The sequence below is a fragment of the Lissotriton vulgaris genome, chromosome 3_1 (assembly GCF_964263255.1).
Source record: "Lissotriton vulgaris chromosome 3_1, aLisVul1.2, whole genome shotgun sequence".
Taxonomy (NCBI): domain Eukaryota; kingdom Metazoa; phylum Chordata; class Amphibia; order Caudata; family Salamandridae; genus Lissotriton; species Lissotriton vulgaris.
In genome coordinates this window covers 233,848,716-233,862,847 of record NC_141689.1, presented here as the reverse complement: position 1 = coordinate 233,862,847, position 14,132 = coordinate 233,848,716, and the positions used below count along the sequence as shown (strand labels likewise).

The 14,132-nt window shown below is 43.2% G+C and overlaps 1 protein-coding gene across 1 annotated transcript in view; it reads left to right on the top strand.

Annotated features, from left to right (window-relative positions):
* Nucleotides 1–14,132, top strand: part of PSTPIP2 (proline-serine-threonine phosphatase interacting protein 2) — a 394,129-nt gene that overhangs the window by 274,558 nt on the left and 105,439 nt on the right. The window contains exon 4 of the mRNA XM_086960336.1: nucleotides 6,728–6,762. Within this exon, the coding sequence (XP_086816462.1) occupies nucleotides 6,728–6,762 (35 nt within the window). The remainder of the gene's footprint in view (nucleotides 1–6,727; nucleotides 6,763–14,132) is intronic.

Here is a 14,132-nt window from a genome sequence, read left to right as displayed (position 1 = left end):
TCGGTATCAAGGCTGGCTAGTTGGGCCCTGGTAGCTTTTAACTGTCTCCAAATCCTCGGGGCTCCAGTGCGGCTGTGAACCCGTTCAAGCTCGGCCACTTGAGCTGTGAGGTCATCTCTTTTTTCCTTTCGTAGTTTGGCGTCTGCCGCTGCTATAGCAATCAGTTCCCCCCTCACTACAGCCTTCAAAGCACCCCACAGAGCCGAAATGGAGGTGACGGAGCCATCATTGTGTTCCTTTTTAAATTAAATGTTTTAAGAGTTACCACTTTATTCTGATCACAATGGCTTCAGGTGTGCTATACCTTTGTAATAAGTAGGACTGTTAGCGCTCTAGTTGTTCTTTAGAACACTCTAGGAGGCTGCAGTACAACACAAAGGAATCAACTGACAGTCTCTGTCCTTGTTGGATGTACATGTTTTACTGAGAATGTCAGACTTCATTCTCACATGACTGAGAAAGATAATGTGAATTTACAGAAAATATGCTTTCAGTTTAGCTTATAGATCCCCTTCCAAACCACTGTGGGAAAATCATGAGATATTAGTTTTCTTTCAAACATGATTCATTATATCACAGCAGAAGGCTTTTTCACACGGTAAAATCACCTTAGAACACACCAATTCCTAAAATGAGTATGGTACCATCAACAAATGATTTATAATGTAACTAAAGTCCTAAAACCCTCTATTAACTACAATGCTTTTTAATGAGGTGCTATCATGTATATTGGTCCCAAGATGGCTGCCAACACTTCTTGGATGAAGTGCTGACAGCCAATCAGATCAGATGTGTGGTTAGGCTCCGCCCAGATATATATATTTTTTTGAACCTAAATTACTCAAAATCCACTGGAGCACATATCTTGAGACATAGCAAAGGCACATCGGGCTACCAGCCCCTACAATTTTGCCCAGTTTGGTGAAAATCCATTCAGCCGTTCGGGCTAAAAGTGAGTCCAACCGCCCTACGGAAATTGACATGGGGAAAACACGTTTTGGGACCCCCCTTTTACCTCGGCCCCCTCTTGACGAATCCCCCCCAAAGTTTCAGGGATGGAGCGCAGCGCAGCGAGGCAAATTTAAGGAAAATTACAGGCAGATTCCTCAACCGGCGCCAAAGTTATTCCCAATAGAATGTTGCGGATTTCCTATAGAAAACAATCCTAACTATAACTACCTACTGGCGACCGCGAGTAGGTAATATATATATATATATATATAGTTAGTCTTCCTCGCCACTCGGAAAGAAGACTTAAAGTACTCCGGGTATGGCACTAGATTTTATTCACGGCACACAGCAAAAAGATGACAGACGCGTTTCGGACAGCAGTCCTTCCTCAGTGTCGCCGACATACAATTTTTCGCGACATTTATGTACACGCCCCCATAAAGACTGAGAGCGGACAACTTAACAGAAGCATTTAGACGTGATGTCAGACAGATATTAAACGTGGCGGCCATATTTGAACACATTTCATGAAGAAAAAACGTTAATGTTAAATCATAATACAAACGTTTTTACATTTCTTTAAATATAATTATACATCATGAACTTTGTGCAGACTATTCACCACTGCCAGTAGGTAAAAACCATAATGCCGTGAATCGGCGTTGAACAGGCAAATAAACCGAGGAAATATTCCTCGTACATTTAATGACCATCTCGCTGTGCCTCAAATACCGATGACAGAAAAAGATCTAGCCGCGTATCGGCATTGCTCCGGTAACATAATAGTATATGTCATCCGAAGAAATAACCTGTCCATAAAGCACAATCAATTGTACTATAATGTGTAACATTCGAAGGAATTATAGAACTAGAAAAATTATTATTAAATATATACACATCAAAGATCACATTTCGCAAGCTACATTTGCGTAAGATAAATAACTAACTAACCAGTTCTCTCAATTCATATCGGTTTTCGAACTGACTTAGCAAAGAATATTTATAACTGTTTTGTGTAAAATTAGACAGGTGAAAAAACTTGTTCAAAATATACGGAGAGCATGAGAGAATAAATACAGAATTACAGGTGATGTTGCTAAATCTGGATTCAACAACGAGAATTTATAATGTGCACTAGAATTTATCTTGGTTAAGGAAAGAAACACAGACAACGTCTCAACCATAATCGTGGTGGGGTTAGAAGGATTCTTAATCATCTACCCAGGTGCACTGTTAATTCTTCCCCTATATTTAACCCCGATGGGTTCTTGGTTTGAAGATCTATTATAAATCTAGACTCCAGTCTCCGGAGACTTAACAGTCTATCTCCTCCTCTGGGGTGCAGGGGCACATGATCGATGCCAAAATAACGCAGCAATTCCCTATTGCTGCCATGCATTTTGCAAAGTGTCGGGCAACTGGGTAGGCTGCATCTTTATTTGATATGCCCTTTGGTGTTCCAGTATACGGAGTTTTACGGTATTGATGGTACTACCGATATACTGTAACCCGCAGGGACAAACCAAACAGTACACTACGAATGGGGTTGTACAGGTGATGAATTTATTAATTGTTCTTGGTTTACTGAGACCAGGTACCGTGTAGGTTAGAGTTCTTCTACTGTTCTCGCAGGCTCTACACTTCCCACAAGGGAAAAACCCCTTCATATCTTTTAAGGTATTCACAGATCTGTTCGGAGGATGTGCCAGTTCCTTGTAAGGATCTGCCTAAGTTGACTGACTTCATCCGAGTATGTGGTGATCAGACGGAATTTTGTCTTAGAATCTGATTCACCAGTCGTTGGAGGTGTCTGAGCTAGTAAATGTTTACTAGGGATTCTCAGGACTCTCCCAAGTGTATTATCCAGGAGAGCTTGATCGTAGCCTCTAACTAGGAATCTAGCTATACATTCATCTGCGGCTCTGATGAACTCAGAATCCAATGAACAATTCCGTCTCAATCTTAGTAGCTCCCCATAGGGGATGCTACGAATCAGAATGGGGGGGTGGCTACTTTCAGCATGCAGAATGCTGTTGCCTGCCGTAGGCTTTCTATAGAGACTAGTCTCCAGTTTGCCTTCATGTACAAAGACCCTTAGATCTAGGTAGTGTACCTCCTGACCACTTATGTCTGATGTAAACCTAAGATTCAAATTGTTTTTGTTGAGATCCTCGATAAATTCCTCTGCCTGTGTGGTGGAGCCCCTCCACACCAGGAAGAGGTCGTTGCTATATCGACGCCATGCGATGATATGGTTAGCCCATAGTTGGTTTTCACCAGCTAGGCCAACCTGCTCCTCCCACCAGCCTACGAAAATGTTCGCATAGCTGGGGGCGAAGCAGGTTCCCATCGCTGTGCCGCTAGTTTGCCTGAATAAATCACTCTGGAAAAGAAAGATGTTGTTTCTTAAACAAAAATTTAAACATTCGATTAAGAATTGTCCATGCATCACAAATTTTGCTGATCTCTTATCCAGGAAATATTTGATAGCCTCTATACTGTGGTCATGTTGAATACTGGTATAGAGGCTGGCTATATCAAGGGTGATTAGCACATAAGATGGATCCCATATGATTTGATCAATCTGTCCAATAAAATCCTTAGTGTCTTTCACATGAGATTGTAAGTCAGTGACAAAAATAGAGAGGAAAGAATCAATGAATATCGATAAGTTGTCCGTCAGACTCCCCTTCGAGGAGACAAACGGTCGTCCTGGTGGATGCTTAGAGTCTTTGTGAACCTTGGGTAATTGGTAGAAGGTCGGCAAGACCGGTTCAGGATTTCCTAGGAAAAGGAACTCATCAGTATGTATCATTGATTTGTTGCGCCATTTTGTTAGTAGATCATGATAAGCTTTGATACTATCCGTGTATTCATCTTTGTTGATTTTTTGATAATTTCTCGGATCTTGCAGTTGTTTCAGAGATTCTTGACAGTACTGGTTTCGAGTTAATAAAACCACGTTGCCACCCTTGTCTGAGGGTTTCACAACTATCTCTCTGTTGTGATGCATGTTGAATAAAGCATCACGTTGTGCCAAAGTTAAATTGTTCTTTTTCTGAGTTCTTTTTCCACTGGAAAGTCTATGATAGATCAGATCTTGTGTTACTGCGTCCGCAAAGGTGTCTATTGCATCATACGGCATCTGTGGATTGAATTGTGATGGAGCCTTAAAGTTTGTTATTGGGGATTGTTGTTCAATACTACCCACATCGGAAGTTCTATTATCAGCATCAGCGGTTCCTGCCTCTTGTTCCGTTTGAAGCTCATCCAATATGCGTGCCGTATTTAAATCCTTAATGGAAAGGACATCAGTAGGATACACAGTGACTTTCTTTTTTGTTTTCTTTGTAACTTCAGTACTTGGTTTTAGTTTATGAAATTTATGTAATTTCATCTTGCGGGTCAAATTGAACAGGTCAATACGAGTTTGGGTGTATTCAAGTCTTTTGTTTGGGCAAAAGCTTAACCCCAATTGCAAGGTGTCTTCCTCCTGTTGTGTCAAAGGATGTTCCGTGAGGTTAACTATTGTTAGACTTGAATCTACCACTTCTTGCCTCTTTTCTTTCGAGCAGATTGAGCTGCCGCTCTGCCCCTTCCTCTTCCTCTGCCAGCCGCTTCTTCAAGTTCTCCGCCATTTTCAAGTGGTTTCAATTTCACTCCCCTGAGCCATGTGCTGCGGATTAGATCGAATTCCATGTGAAAAGGGGTCTTCCTCCCTCACTCGTGGTGGGTCTCTCGTCTCCTGACAGCTCTTCCTCTGTTGCCGAGGATTCAGAGGTGGGAGGTGCTTCATTTGGTTCACTGCTTTGTGTTTTATTTAAAGCTTTTCTTGGGCCATCAAATTTTTTGGAAAAGGTTGGAATTCTTCCTTGTGCGTAGTCACGCTCATCTCTCTCAAATTTTTCTTGTTTACGTTGTTGTATCTTTAGTTCGTATTTGACCAGGCGCTTCTTCATGTCCTCTCGTAGTTGTGTCACTCCAATTCAATGGAGGCTATCTCTTCAATAGCTTTTATTCTATCACTCTATGCGAATTTTACCAACAACTCTAGCATGGCTTTGCAAGATGCTGCAGTTAACTCCGCCCATTGTTCTAAGAGCATGGGGTCAGGACTTTCGTAGGCGGGGACCGTATAGATACGGAGACCTCTGGGCACTCAATCGAGATCCATATAATTTTGTAGGGAGGTAGCCTCCCACCATTTTCGTATTTCTCTCTCGCTCATCCGTTCCATTTTATAAAAAAGATTTTGTAAGGAACTTTGTGATGTGTTCCCTCTGCCTTCGGTGTTGGGTACAGAGATCGCACTAGATGCTCGCTTTTTGAATACATCCAAAGCCGCTTTGCGGCGTTCTTCTTCATCGCACATGCTGGTGTGCTAAAAACCACAGGGAAGCCTCCCCGGATTTAGCCGCCAATACCCCCTCGCCTGACTGTTGTATTTGGACCCTTGCAGATGCGAGTACAAGTGGGAGTTCAATAACGGGAACAGCGACTTACCGGTGTTTTTTGATCACGGCCGTGCGCCCATCCGCTCACTCCTCACACTTCCGGTCCACAGATCACAGCGGTGCTCCCGATAAACACGCCACAGCTCAATCCAACCAGAAATCTCGGGGCACTCAAATGGCGGGTGCTATGTCGCGCTGGCAGTCGCGTGGTATATTAAAGCTTGTTAGTCTTCCTCGCCACTCGGAAAGAAGACTTAAAGCACTCTGGATATGGCACTAGATTTTATTCACGGCACACAGCAAAAAGATGACAGACGCGTTTCGGACAGCAGTCCTTCCTCAGTGTCGCCAACATACAATTTTTTCGCGACATTTATGTACACGCCCCCATAAAGATATATATATCTGGTGTAGTGCTCTTTCATTTGATCATTCAAGAGATTATAGACTGGTAAAACAAGCTGCTTTACATTCCTTCAAGACTTAGCCTGAAGGCTGCTCTCCACAGCTACCACTAGGATAGCTTTCTATAAAGGTTGTCTTAAACCTACCATCAATAAGGGTCGTTTGGACTGGTGCAAGGTGCCCACTAGAAGAGTGGACATCATATGCCAGGCCAACCTCTCACAACGTGGACGTTTCAACGTGTGACCTGGACATTTCAACATGTGACCTGGACGTCTGGCCCCACAAGGGCATACTGCCTGTTGGGCCAATACCGCTCCCAAAAAAGGGTAGAATTAATTTCAGTTTTACCTCTCTGGAATTAGTGCTGGGTAAACGTAGATAGATCAGTGATACATTGGCTATCCCTTAGATCCCCTATTTATGTATACTGGCAAAAAGATTTGAGGGAATGGGAACTGACAGATGAAAGAGGAGTGAGGGCTGTGCTCACTGAGGAAATAGTAAAGGATTACCTACAAAAGTAGGGGACATGCTGGATGGGCTGATGGAGCCTGGAGCAGAGGCAGATACCAAGCAAGAAGAGACATCAAAGTATTCGAGTCACCTGGCGTGACATATATGGTAGCTTGTGTGCCTTTTTTTGACGGGAGGGAGGAGGACACAAGTACATTCACAATACCTTCCAACCTGTTGATTGGGATAGACAAGACCAAAGTTGGGGAATATTGCTTTCCTGTGAAACCTGTGTACTATTGTGTTGGGGTGGGGAGGAGGTGGGGGGTGGTTTGGTTGACTTTATTGCACATAATGTTTGTAGTTGTCTCTGATTGCTGTTGCCTGTAATCAGGCATGTAACTCAATAAAGATATATTTAAATAGAAATCAATGGTAACTTTGTATTGTTTATATTCTAGCACACTGAAGAGGTCCCTTGATGTCTTCAAGCAACGTAAGTTACTCATTTTGATTACTAATAATAATATATATGCTGTGGTATTTGCATGATTTACAAAAGGGGGTGGTGATGAACAGAGTGTCTGAATTGAGCAGACCACTCTTACCCAGTCCAAAGATCAGGGCTTGATCCATCACCGTTATTTATCTCACTGCCCCATCCCAGCTCAGAACCTGGCTATATGCAAATCAGTCTGTCCCTGGCCCAGTGCATCATGGGAACAGGGCAGACTAAACTACCAAGCCAATTCTTTACCAGAAAGGAGACAAGCTACCGGGGACCGGTTTCTGGCATTTCAGCCGTCTTCGGCCCGGCTTGCTTGAATCCTGATGGAGCAGTGAGAAAGGGACTCATGTCTGAGTATACCCTGCCACACCTATAGTGGCCAAAATCGATTTACAAAAGGGGGTGGTGATGAACAGAGTGTCTGAATTGAGCAGACCACTCTTACCCAGTCCAAAGATCAGGGCTTGATCCATCACCGTTATTTATCTCACTGCCCCATCCCAGCTCAGAACCTGGCTATATGCAAATCAGTCTGTCCCTGGCCCAGTGCATCATGGGAACAGGGCAGACTAAACTACCAAGCCAATTCTTTACCAGAAAGGAGACAAGCTACCGGGGACCGGTTTCTGGCATTTCAGCCGTCTTCGGCCCGGCTTGCTTGAATCCTGATGGAGCAGTGAGAAAGGGACTCATGTCTGAGTATACCCTGCCACACCTATAGTGGCCAAAATCGATTTACAAAAGGGGGTGGTGATGAACAGAGTGTCTGAATTGAGCAGACCACTCTTACCCAGTCCAAAGATCAGGGCTTGATCCATCACCGTTATTTATCTCACTGCCCCATCCCAGCTCAGAACCTGGCTATATGCAAATCAGTCTGTCCCTGGCCCAGTGCATCATGGGAACAGGGCAGACTAAACTACCAAGCCAATTCTTTACCAGAAAGGAGACAAGCTACCGGGGACCGGTTTCTGGCATTTCAGCCGTCTTCGGCCCGGCTTGCTTGAATCCTGATGGAGCAGTGAGAAAGGGACTCATGTCTGAGTATACCCTGCCACACCTATAGTGGCCAAAATCGATTTACAAAAGGGGGTGGTGATGAACAGAGTGTCTGAATTGAGCAGACCACTCTTACCCAGTCCAAAGATCAGGGCTTGATCCATCACCGTTATTTATCTCACTGCCCCATCCCAGCTCAGAACCTGGCTATCTGCAAATCAGTCTGTCCCTGGCCCAGTGCATCATGGGAACAGGGCAGACTAAACTACCAAGCCAATTCTTTACCAGAAAGGAGACAAGCTACCGGGGACCGGTTTCTGGCATTTCAGCCGTCTTCGGCCCGGCTTGCTTGAATCCTGATGGAGCAGTGAGAAAGGGACTCATGTCTGAGTATACCCTGCCACACCTATAGTGGCCAAAATCGATTTACAAAAGGGGGTGGTGATGAACAGAGTGTCTGAATTGAGCAGACCACTCTTACCCAGTCCAAAGATCAGGGCTTGATCCATCACCGTTATTTATCTCACTGCCCCATCCCAGCTCAGAACCTGGCTATATGCAAATCAGTCTGTCCCTGGCCCAGTGCATCATGGGAACAGGGCAGACTAAACTACCAAGCCAATTCTTTACCAGAAAGGAGACAAGCTACCGGGGACCGGTTTCTGGCTTTTCAGCCGTCTTCGGCCCGGCTTGCTTGAATCCTGATGGAGCAGTGAGAAAGGGACTCATGTCTGAGTATACCCTGCCACACCTATAGTGGCCAAAATCGATTTACAAAAGGGGGTGGTGATGAACAGAGTGTCTGAATTGAGCAGACCACTCTTACCCAGTCCAAAGATCAGGGCTTGATCCATCACCGTTATTTATCTCGCTGCCCCATCCCAGCTCAGAACCTGGCTATATGCAAATCAGTCTGTCCCTGGCCCAGTGCATCATGGGAACAGGGCAGACTAAACTACCAAGCCAATTCTTTACCAGAAAGGAGACAAGCTACCGGGGACCGGTTTCTGGCATTTCAGCCGTCTTCGGCCCGGCTTGCTTGAATCCTGAAGGAGCAGTGAGAAAGGGACTCATGTCTGAGTATACCCTGCCACACCTATAGTGGCCAAAATCGATTTACAAAAGGGGGTGGTGATGAACAGAGTGTCTGAATTGAGCAGACCACTCTTACCCAGTCCAAAGATCAGGGCTTGATCCATCACCGTTATTTATCTCACTGCCCCATCCCAGCTCAGAACCTGGCTATATGCAAATCAGTCTGTCCCTGGCCCAGTGCATCATGGGAACAGGGCAGACTAAACTACCAAGCCAATTCTTTACCAGAAAGGAGACAAGCTACCGGGGACCGGTTTCTGGCATTTCAGCCGTCTTCGGCCCGGCTTGCTTGAATCCTGATGGAGCAGTGAGAAAGGGACTCATGTCTGAGTATACCCTGCCACACCTATAGTGGCCAAAATCGATTTACAAAAGGGGGTGGTGATGAACAGAGTGTCTGAATTGAGCAGACCACTCTTACCCAGTCCAAAGATCAGGGCTTGATCCATCACCGTTATTTATCTCACTGCCCCATCCCAGCTCAGAACCTGGCTATATGCAAATCAGTCTGTCCCTGGCCCAGTGCATCATGGGAACAAGGCAGACTAAACTACCAAGCCAATTCTTTACCAGAAAGGAGACAAGCTACCGGGGACCGGTTTCTGGCATTTCAGCCGTCTTCGGCCCGGCTTGCTTGAATCCTGATGGAGCAGTGAGAAAGGGACTCATGTCTGAGTATACCCTGCCACACCTATAGTGGCCAAAATCGATTTACAAAAGGGGGTGGTGATGAACAAAGTGTCTGAATTGAGCAGACCACTCTTACCCAGTCCAAAGATCAGGGCTTGATCCATCACCGTTATTTATCTCACTGCCCCATCCCAGCTCAGAACCTGGCTATATGCAAATCAGTCTGTCCCTGGCCCAGTGCATCATGGGAACAGGGCAGACTAAACTACCAAGCCAATTCTTTACCAGAAAGGAGACAAGCTACCGGGGACCGGTTTCTGGCATTTCAGCCGTTTTCGGCCCGGCTTGCTTGAATCCTGATGGAGCAGTGAGAAAGGGACTCATGTCTGAGTATACCCTGCCACACCTATAGTGGCCAAAATCGATTTACAAAAGGGGGTGGTGATGAACAGAGTGTCTGAATTGAGCAGACCACTCTTACCCAGTCCAAAGATCAGGGCTTGATCCATCACCGTTATTTATCTCACTGCCCCATCCCAGCTCAGAACCTGGCTATATGCAAATCAGTCTGTCCCTGGCCCAGTGCATCATGGGAACAGGGCAGACTAAACTACCAAGCCAATTCTTTACCAGAAAGGAGACAAGCTACCGGGGACCGGTTTCTGGCATTTCAGCCGTCTTCGGCCCGGCTTGCTTGAATCCTGATGGAGCAGTGAGAAAGGGACTCATGTCTGAGTATACCCTGCCACACCTATAGTGGCCAAAATCGATTTACAAAAGGGGGTGGTGATGAACAGAGTGTCTGAATTGAGCAGACCACTCTTACCCAGTCCAAAGATCAGGGCTTGATCCATCACCGTTATTTATCTCACTGCCCCATCCCAGCTCAGAACCTGGCTATCTGCAAATCAGTCTGTCCCTGGCCCAGTGCATCATGGGAACAGGGCAGACTAAACTACCAAGCCAATTCTTTACCAGAAAGGAGACAAGCTACCGGGGACCGGTTTCTGGCATTTCAGCCGTCTTCGGCCCGGCTTGCTTGAATCCTGATGGAGCAGTGAGAAAGGGACTCATGTCTGAGTATACCCTGCCACACCTATAGTGGCCAAAATCGATTTACAAAAGGGGGTGGTGATGAACAGAGTGTCTGAATTGAGCAGACCACTCTTACCCAGTCCAAAGATCAGGGCTTGATCCATCACCGTTATTTATCTCACTGCCCCATCCCAGCTCAGAACCTGGCTATATGCAAATCAGTCTGTCCCTGGCCCAGTGCATCATGGGAACAGGGCAGACTAAACTACCAAGCCAATTCTTTACCAGAAAGGAGACAAGCTACCGGGGACCGGTTTCTGGCATTTCAGCCGTCTTCGGCCCGGCTTGCTTGAATCCTGATGGAGCAGTGAGAAAGGGACTCATGTCTGAGTATACCCTGCCACACCTATAGTGGCCAAAATCGAATATTTGCATGCTCAGTATCCTAGGTTTTCTGTCCTAATGTCATCTATTATTTGTGTCTTGCACTGGTCCATAAGGGCCAGACCCGTGCCCACTTTTCTGGATATCAGAAAGAATTGGAAAGATTTAGTTAAGCGGTTATTCGACAATCTTGGATAGATATGACACTTTGTTGACCAATTTTGGACACGTTTGTCATAAATGCTTCCACTCACATTATTATCAATGCTGGAGTGTACGGAAGAACAGGGCAGATGTATAAATGGGACAAGCTCATGATACAAGATGTACTTGGAATGATGTGTGTGATAGATAAGGTTTATACAGGGATTGGTGTTGGTGGAACGTTGGAAGTGCATCCGCTGATTTGGTCACTTTGGGAAGCTGAAAAAGACGCGCCAGTCTTAAAGCTCCATCTTTAACTTCATTCAGACACGTATTAGTGTCAACTCAAACTAACATTATACATATCCTCAAAACCAACCAAACTTGTCAACAGTATTACAAGCATTTGTACTTAATTCCAATATACTGCTGAGCCTAAACAATGTGGTTCAGGGCGCCTTTAACTATACAGCTTAAAAACGAGTTTATACTTATTTGTGTTGGGGTCGTTTTACAATACGCATGCTATACAATATGTCTGTGCGGTGTGTAGTTTTACAATACAAATGCTTTACAACACATCTGTGCTGATGTGTAGTTTTATAATACACATGTTATACAGGACGTCTGTGCATGCCAGTAGTTTTACAATACACACGTTATACAACACGTTGGTGATGCCGTATAGTTTTACAATATACATGCTATACATTACATTTTACAATGTGAGAGAAAGAAAGGAAGGAAGAAAGAAAGGAAGAAAGAAAGAAAGAGAAACAGCCTTTTCACTTCACAACATCTGCAATGTATCTGCTTTCATAAGTCACGCAGCCAGCACTCATAATTATTTCAGCAGATCCGAATAATTAATAGCTCAGACCACCACAATTGTTAGAACTTTTCAAATGCCAGTAATGAACTTGAGGGGAATGAGTCTGAGGAGGGTGACCTGAGTGGTATACATTAGGAGTTGGTCGCCTCCCCCACGGTCCAAGAGTATGAGCTGGGATGCTAATGGACTGAAAAGGCTAAGGAGGTCGGGAAGATTCAAACAAAGAAGCGAATACAGTATCCAAGAATCCTGACTGTGCTGGGAGGTGATTACCATTGACAAATAAGTACTGATGCAAAAGGAAATGTACTGGGGCATCCCTCGGGAGGGCTGTTAACCCTAATCTCTATAAGGATAGCAAAGATGTAAAACGTTTGTCCTCTAAATGTGAATGGTGCAAATTAGAAAAATAGACCTTTACGAAAATTCAACAGACATTGATTTTTTGATTTGTGGTGAATGTATATCTCCATATGAAAGATAGTATTTATAATGCAATCCAACTGAATTATTTTTTTAGACGATGTGCAGAAATGCTTGTATGTTTATCCAAAGGGCTTGATGTTTATTATAGTGGGTGATTTGAATGTAAGAATTATCCCAGATAATGGTTGGAATTACTTTGATGAGCTTTTTAAGATACTCAATATCAAATTGGCAGTTTTTCCCGCTAGTAGTTGTCTAAAGATGGATAAAAAGTGGGCAGAATTAATGCAAAAGTTAGGTCTAATTTGCTTAAATGGCTGCTTTTTAATTGACTCTCCAGCCGCCCAAACCTTTCTTATTGGATCTCAGAAATGCCCAATAGATTATGTGTTTGCCATACTATGGAATTTTCAGTTAATGTCAGATTTTAGTATCTTAATTGCAGACAGTAGGGATCACCTTCCAATCCATGCACAATGTCAACTGATGTTTCTTAGGGAAAAATAAGGTGGTGGTTACGGATATTACCAAGAAGTCTAACAACATAGATTAGAAGAATAAGAGTTGGATATGCCAGCTAAAATACAATTAGAATTGATTGGTGTTGCAAAAAAGACAAAAACCCTCAGAAGGAATAATCTGATTCTCCAAAATAATGAGAAAAGTTATCAATTGTATAAAAGTGGAGCGTAGGAAGATCAGAAAGGTGACCATGACTTTATAGAAAGCAGAGCTCAATCAGTAAAATTTGCTCTTCTAACTCCAGCGCAACAACAAAAGGTAAATTGAATAATATAAAGTGGTAAGATTTACTATTCTAGCTCTGAACTCTAAAACATTGGGGAAAGTGCATAAATTGGGAGGGCGAAGGGCGATGAAGTTTAGCATTCTAAATATTTGGGAAAGCAGATAAATTTGGGGAGTGGGTTACATGTATGATTCTTACTCTTACAATTACAAACATCATTTACATTTTAGAAAAGGATGAGGTGGTGTTGAAATAAAATATATTTATGAAAACATTATTTAAATATGGTTAACATACATTATACTTTTATTTAAAGACATTTTTCACATATAATATATTTTTATTTTAAAACATACTCCTTGAGAATATGACATACTAAACTAAATGAACCACAACATTTTAAAAATAAAAGTATTATACACATAAAATAATGTCATTTTTTAAAATTATAAGATGTAAATACACCAAATATACAGACCATGGTGTTCCAAAAACAAAACAATAACTTTAAAGCACTACTAACCCAGTGTCCAGTAAATCTTTTAGCATGTAACTTAAAGAAAGTTACACTGCCCAAAATATATGAACCCTAACTTAAAAAAAAAACATATTTTAATATATTGACTAAGAATTTTAAAGTTAAAATAGTAGGATTTTTTTATATAAAATAAACCATCAAATCATTTATAAATGAAACACTGCCCACAAAAATATGATCAAAAGCAATGTTCCACATTTGACCCCTCCCAAAATTACTCCAAAACCCCACAAACCATAATATTTAAAAAATCTACGGCCCAACATTTATTTTTTTAAAACTTTATATATAATGTTTTCAAAGTTAACTAAGATAACCCACCCTTTACAGAGAGGAACAAGAGTCAACATCTGCTCCACATCTACAGTGAAAAAGGTAGCAATTAGTCACAGAGCATGCTCCAGGTAGATCCCATATTTTCCTCGAGAGTTATATCATCCAGGAAGGTAAGAGCGGTCACAGTTATAGCAACATTACAGCATTTAATACAGCCATTTCAGTTACGTACATCCAGTCTGTAATCTGTA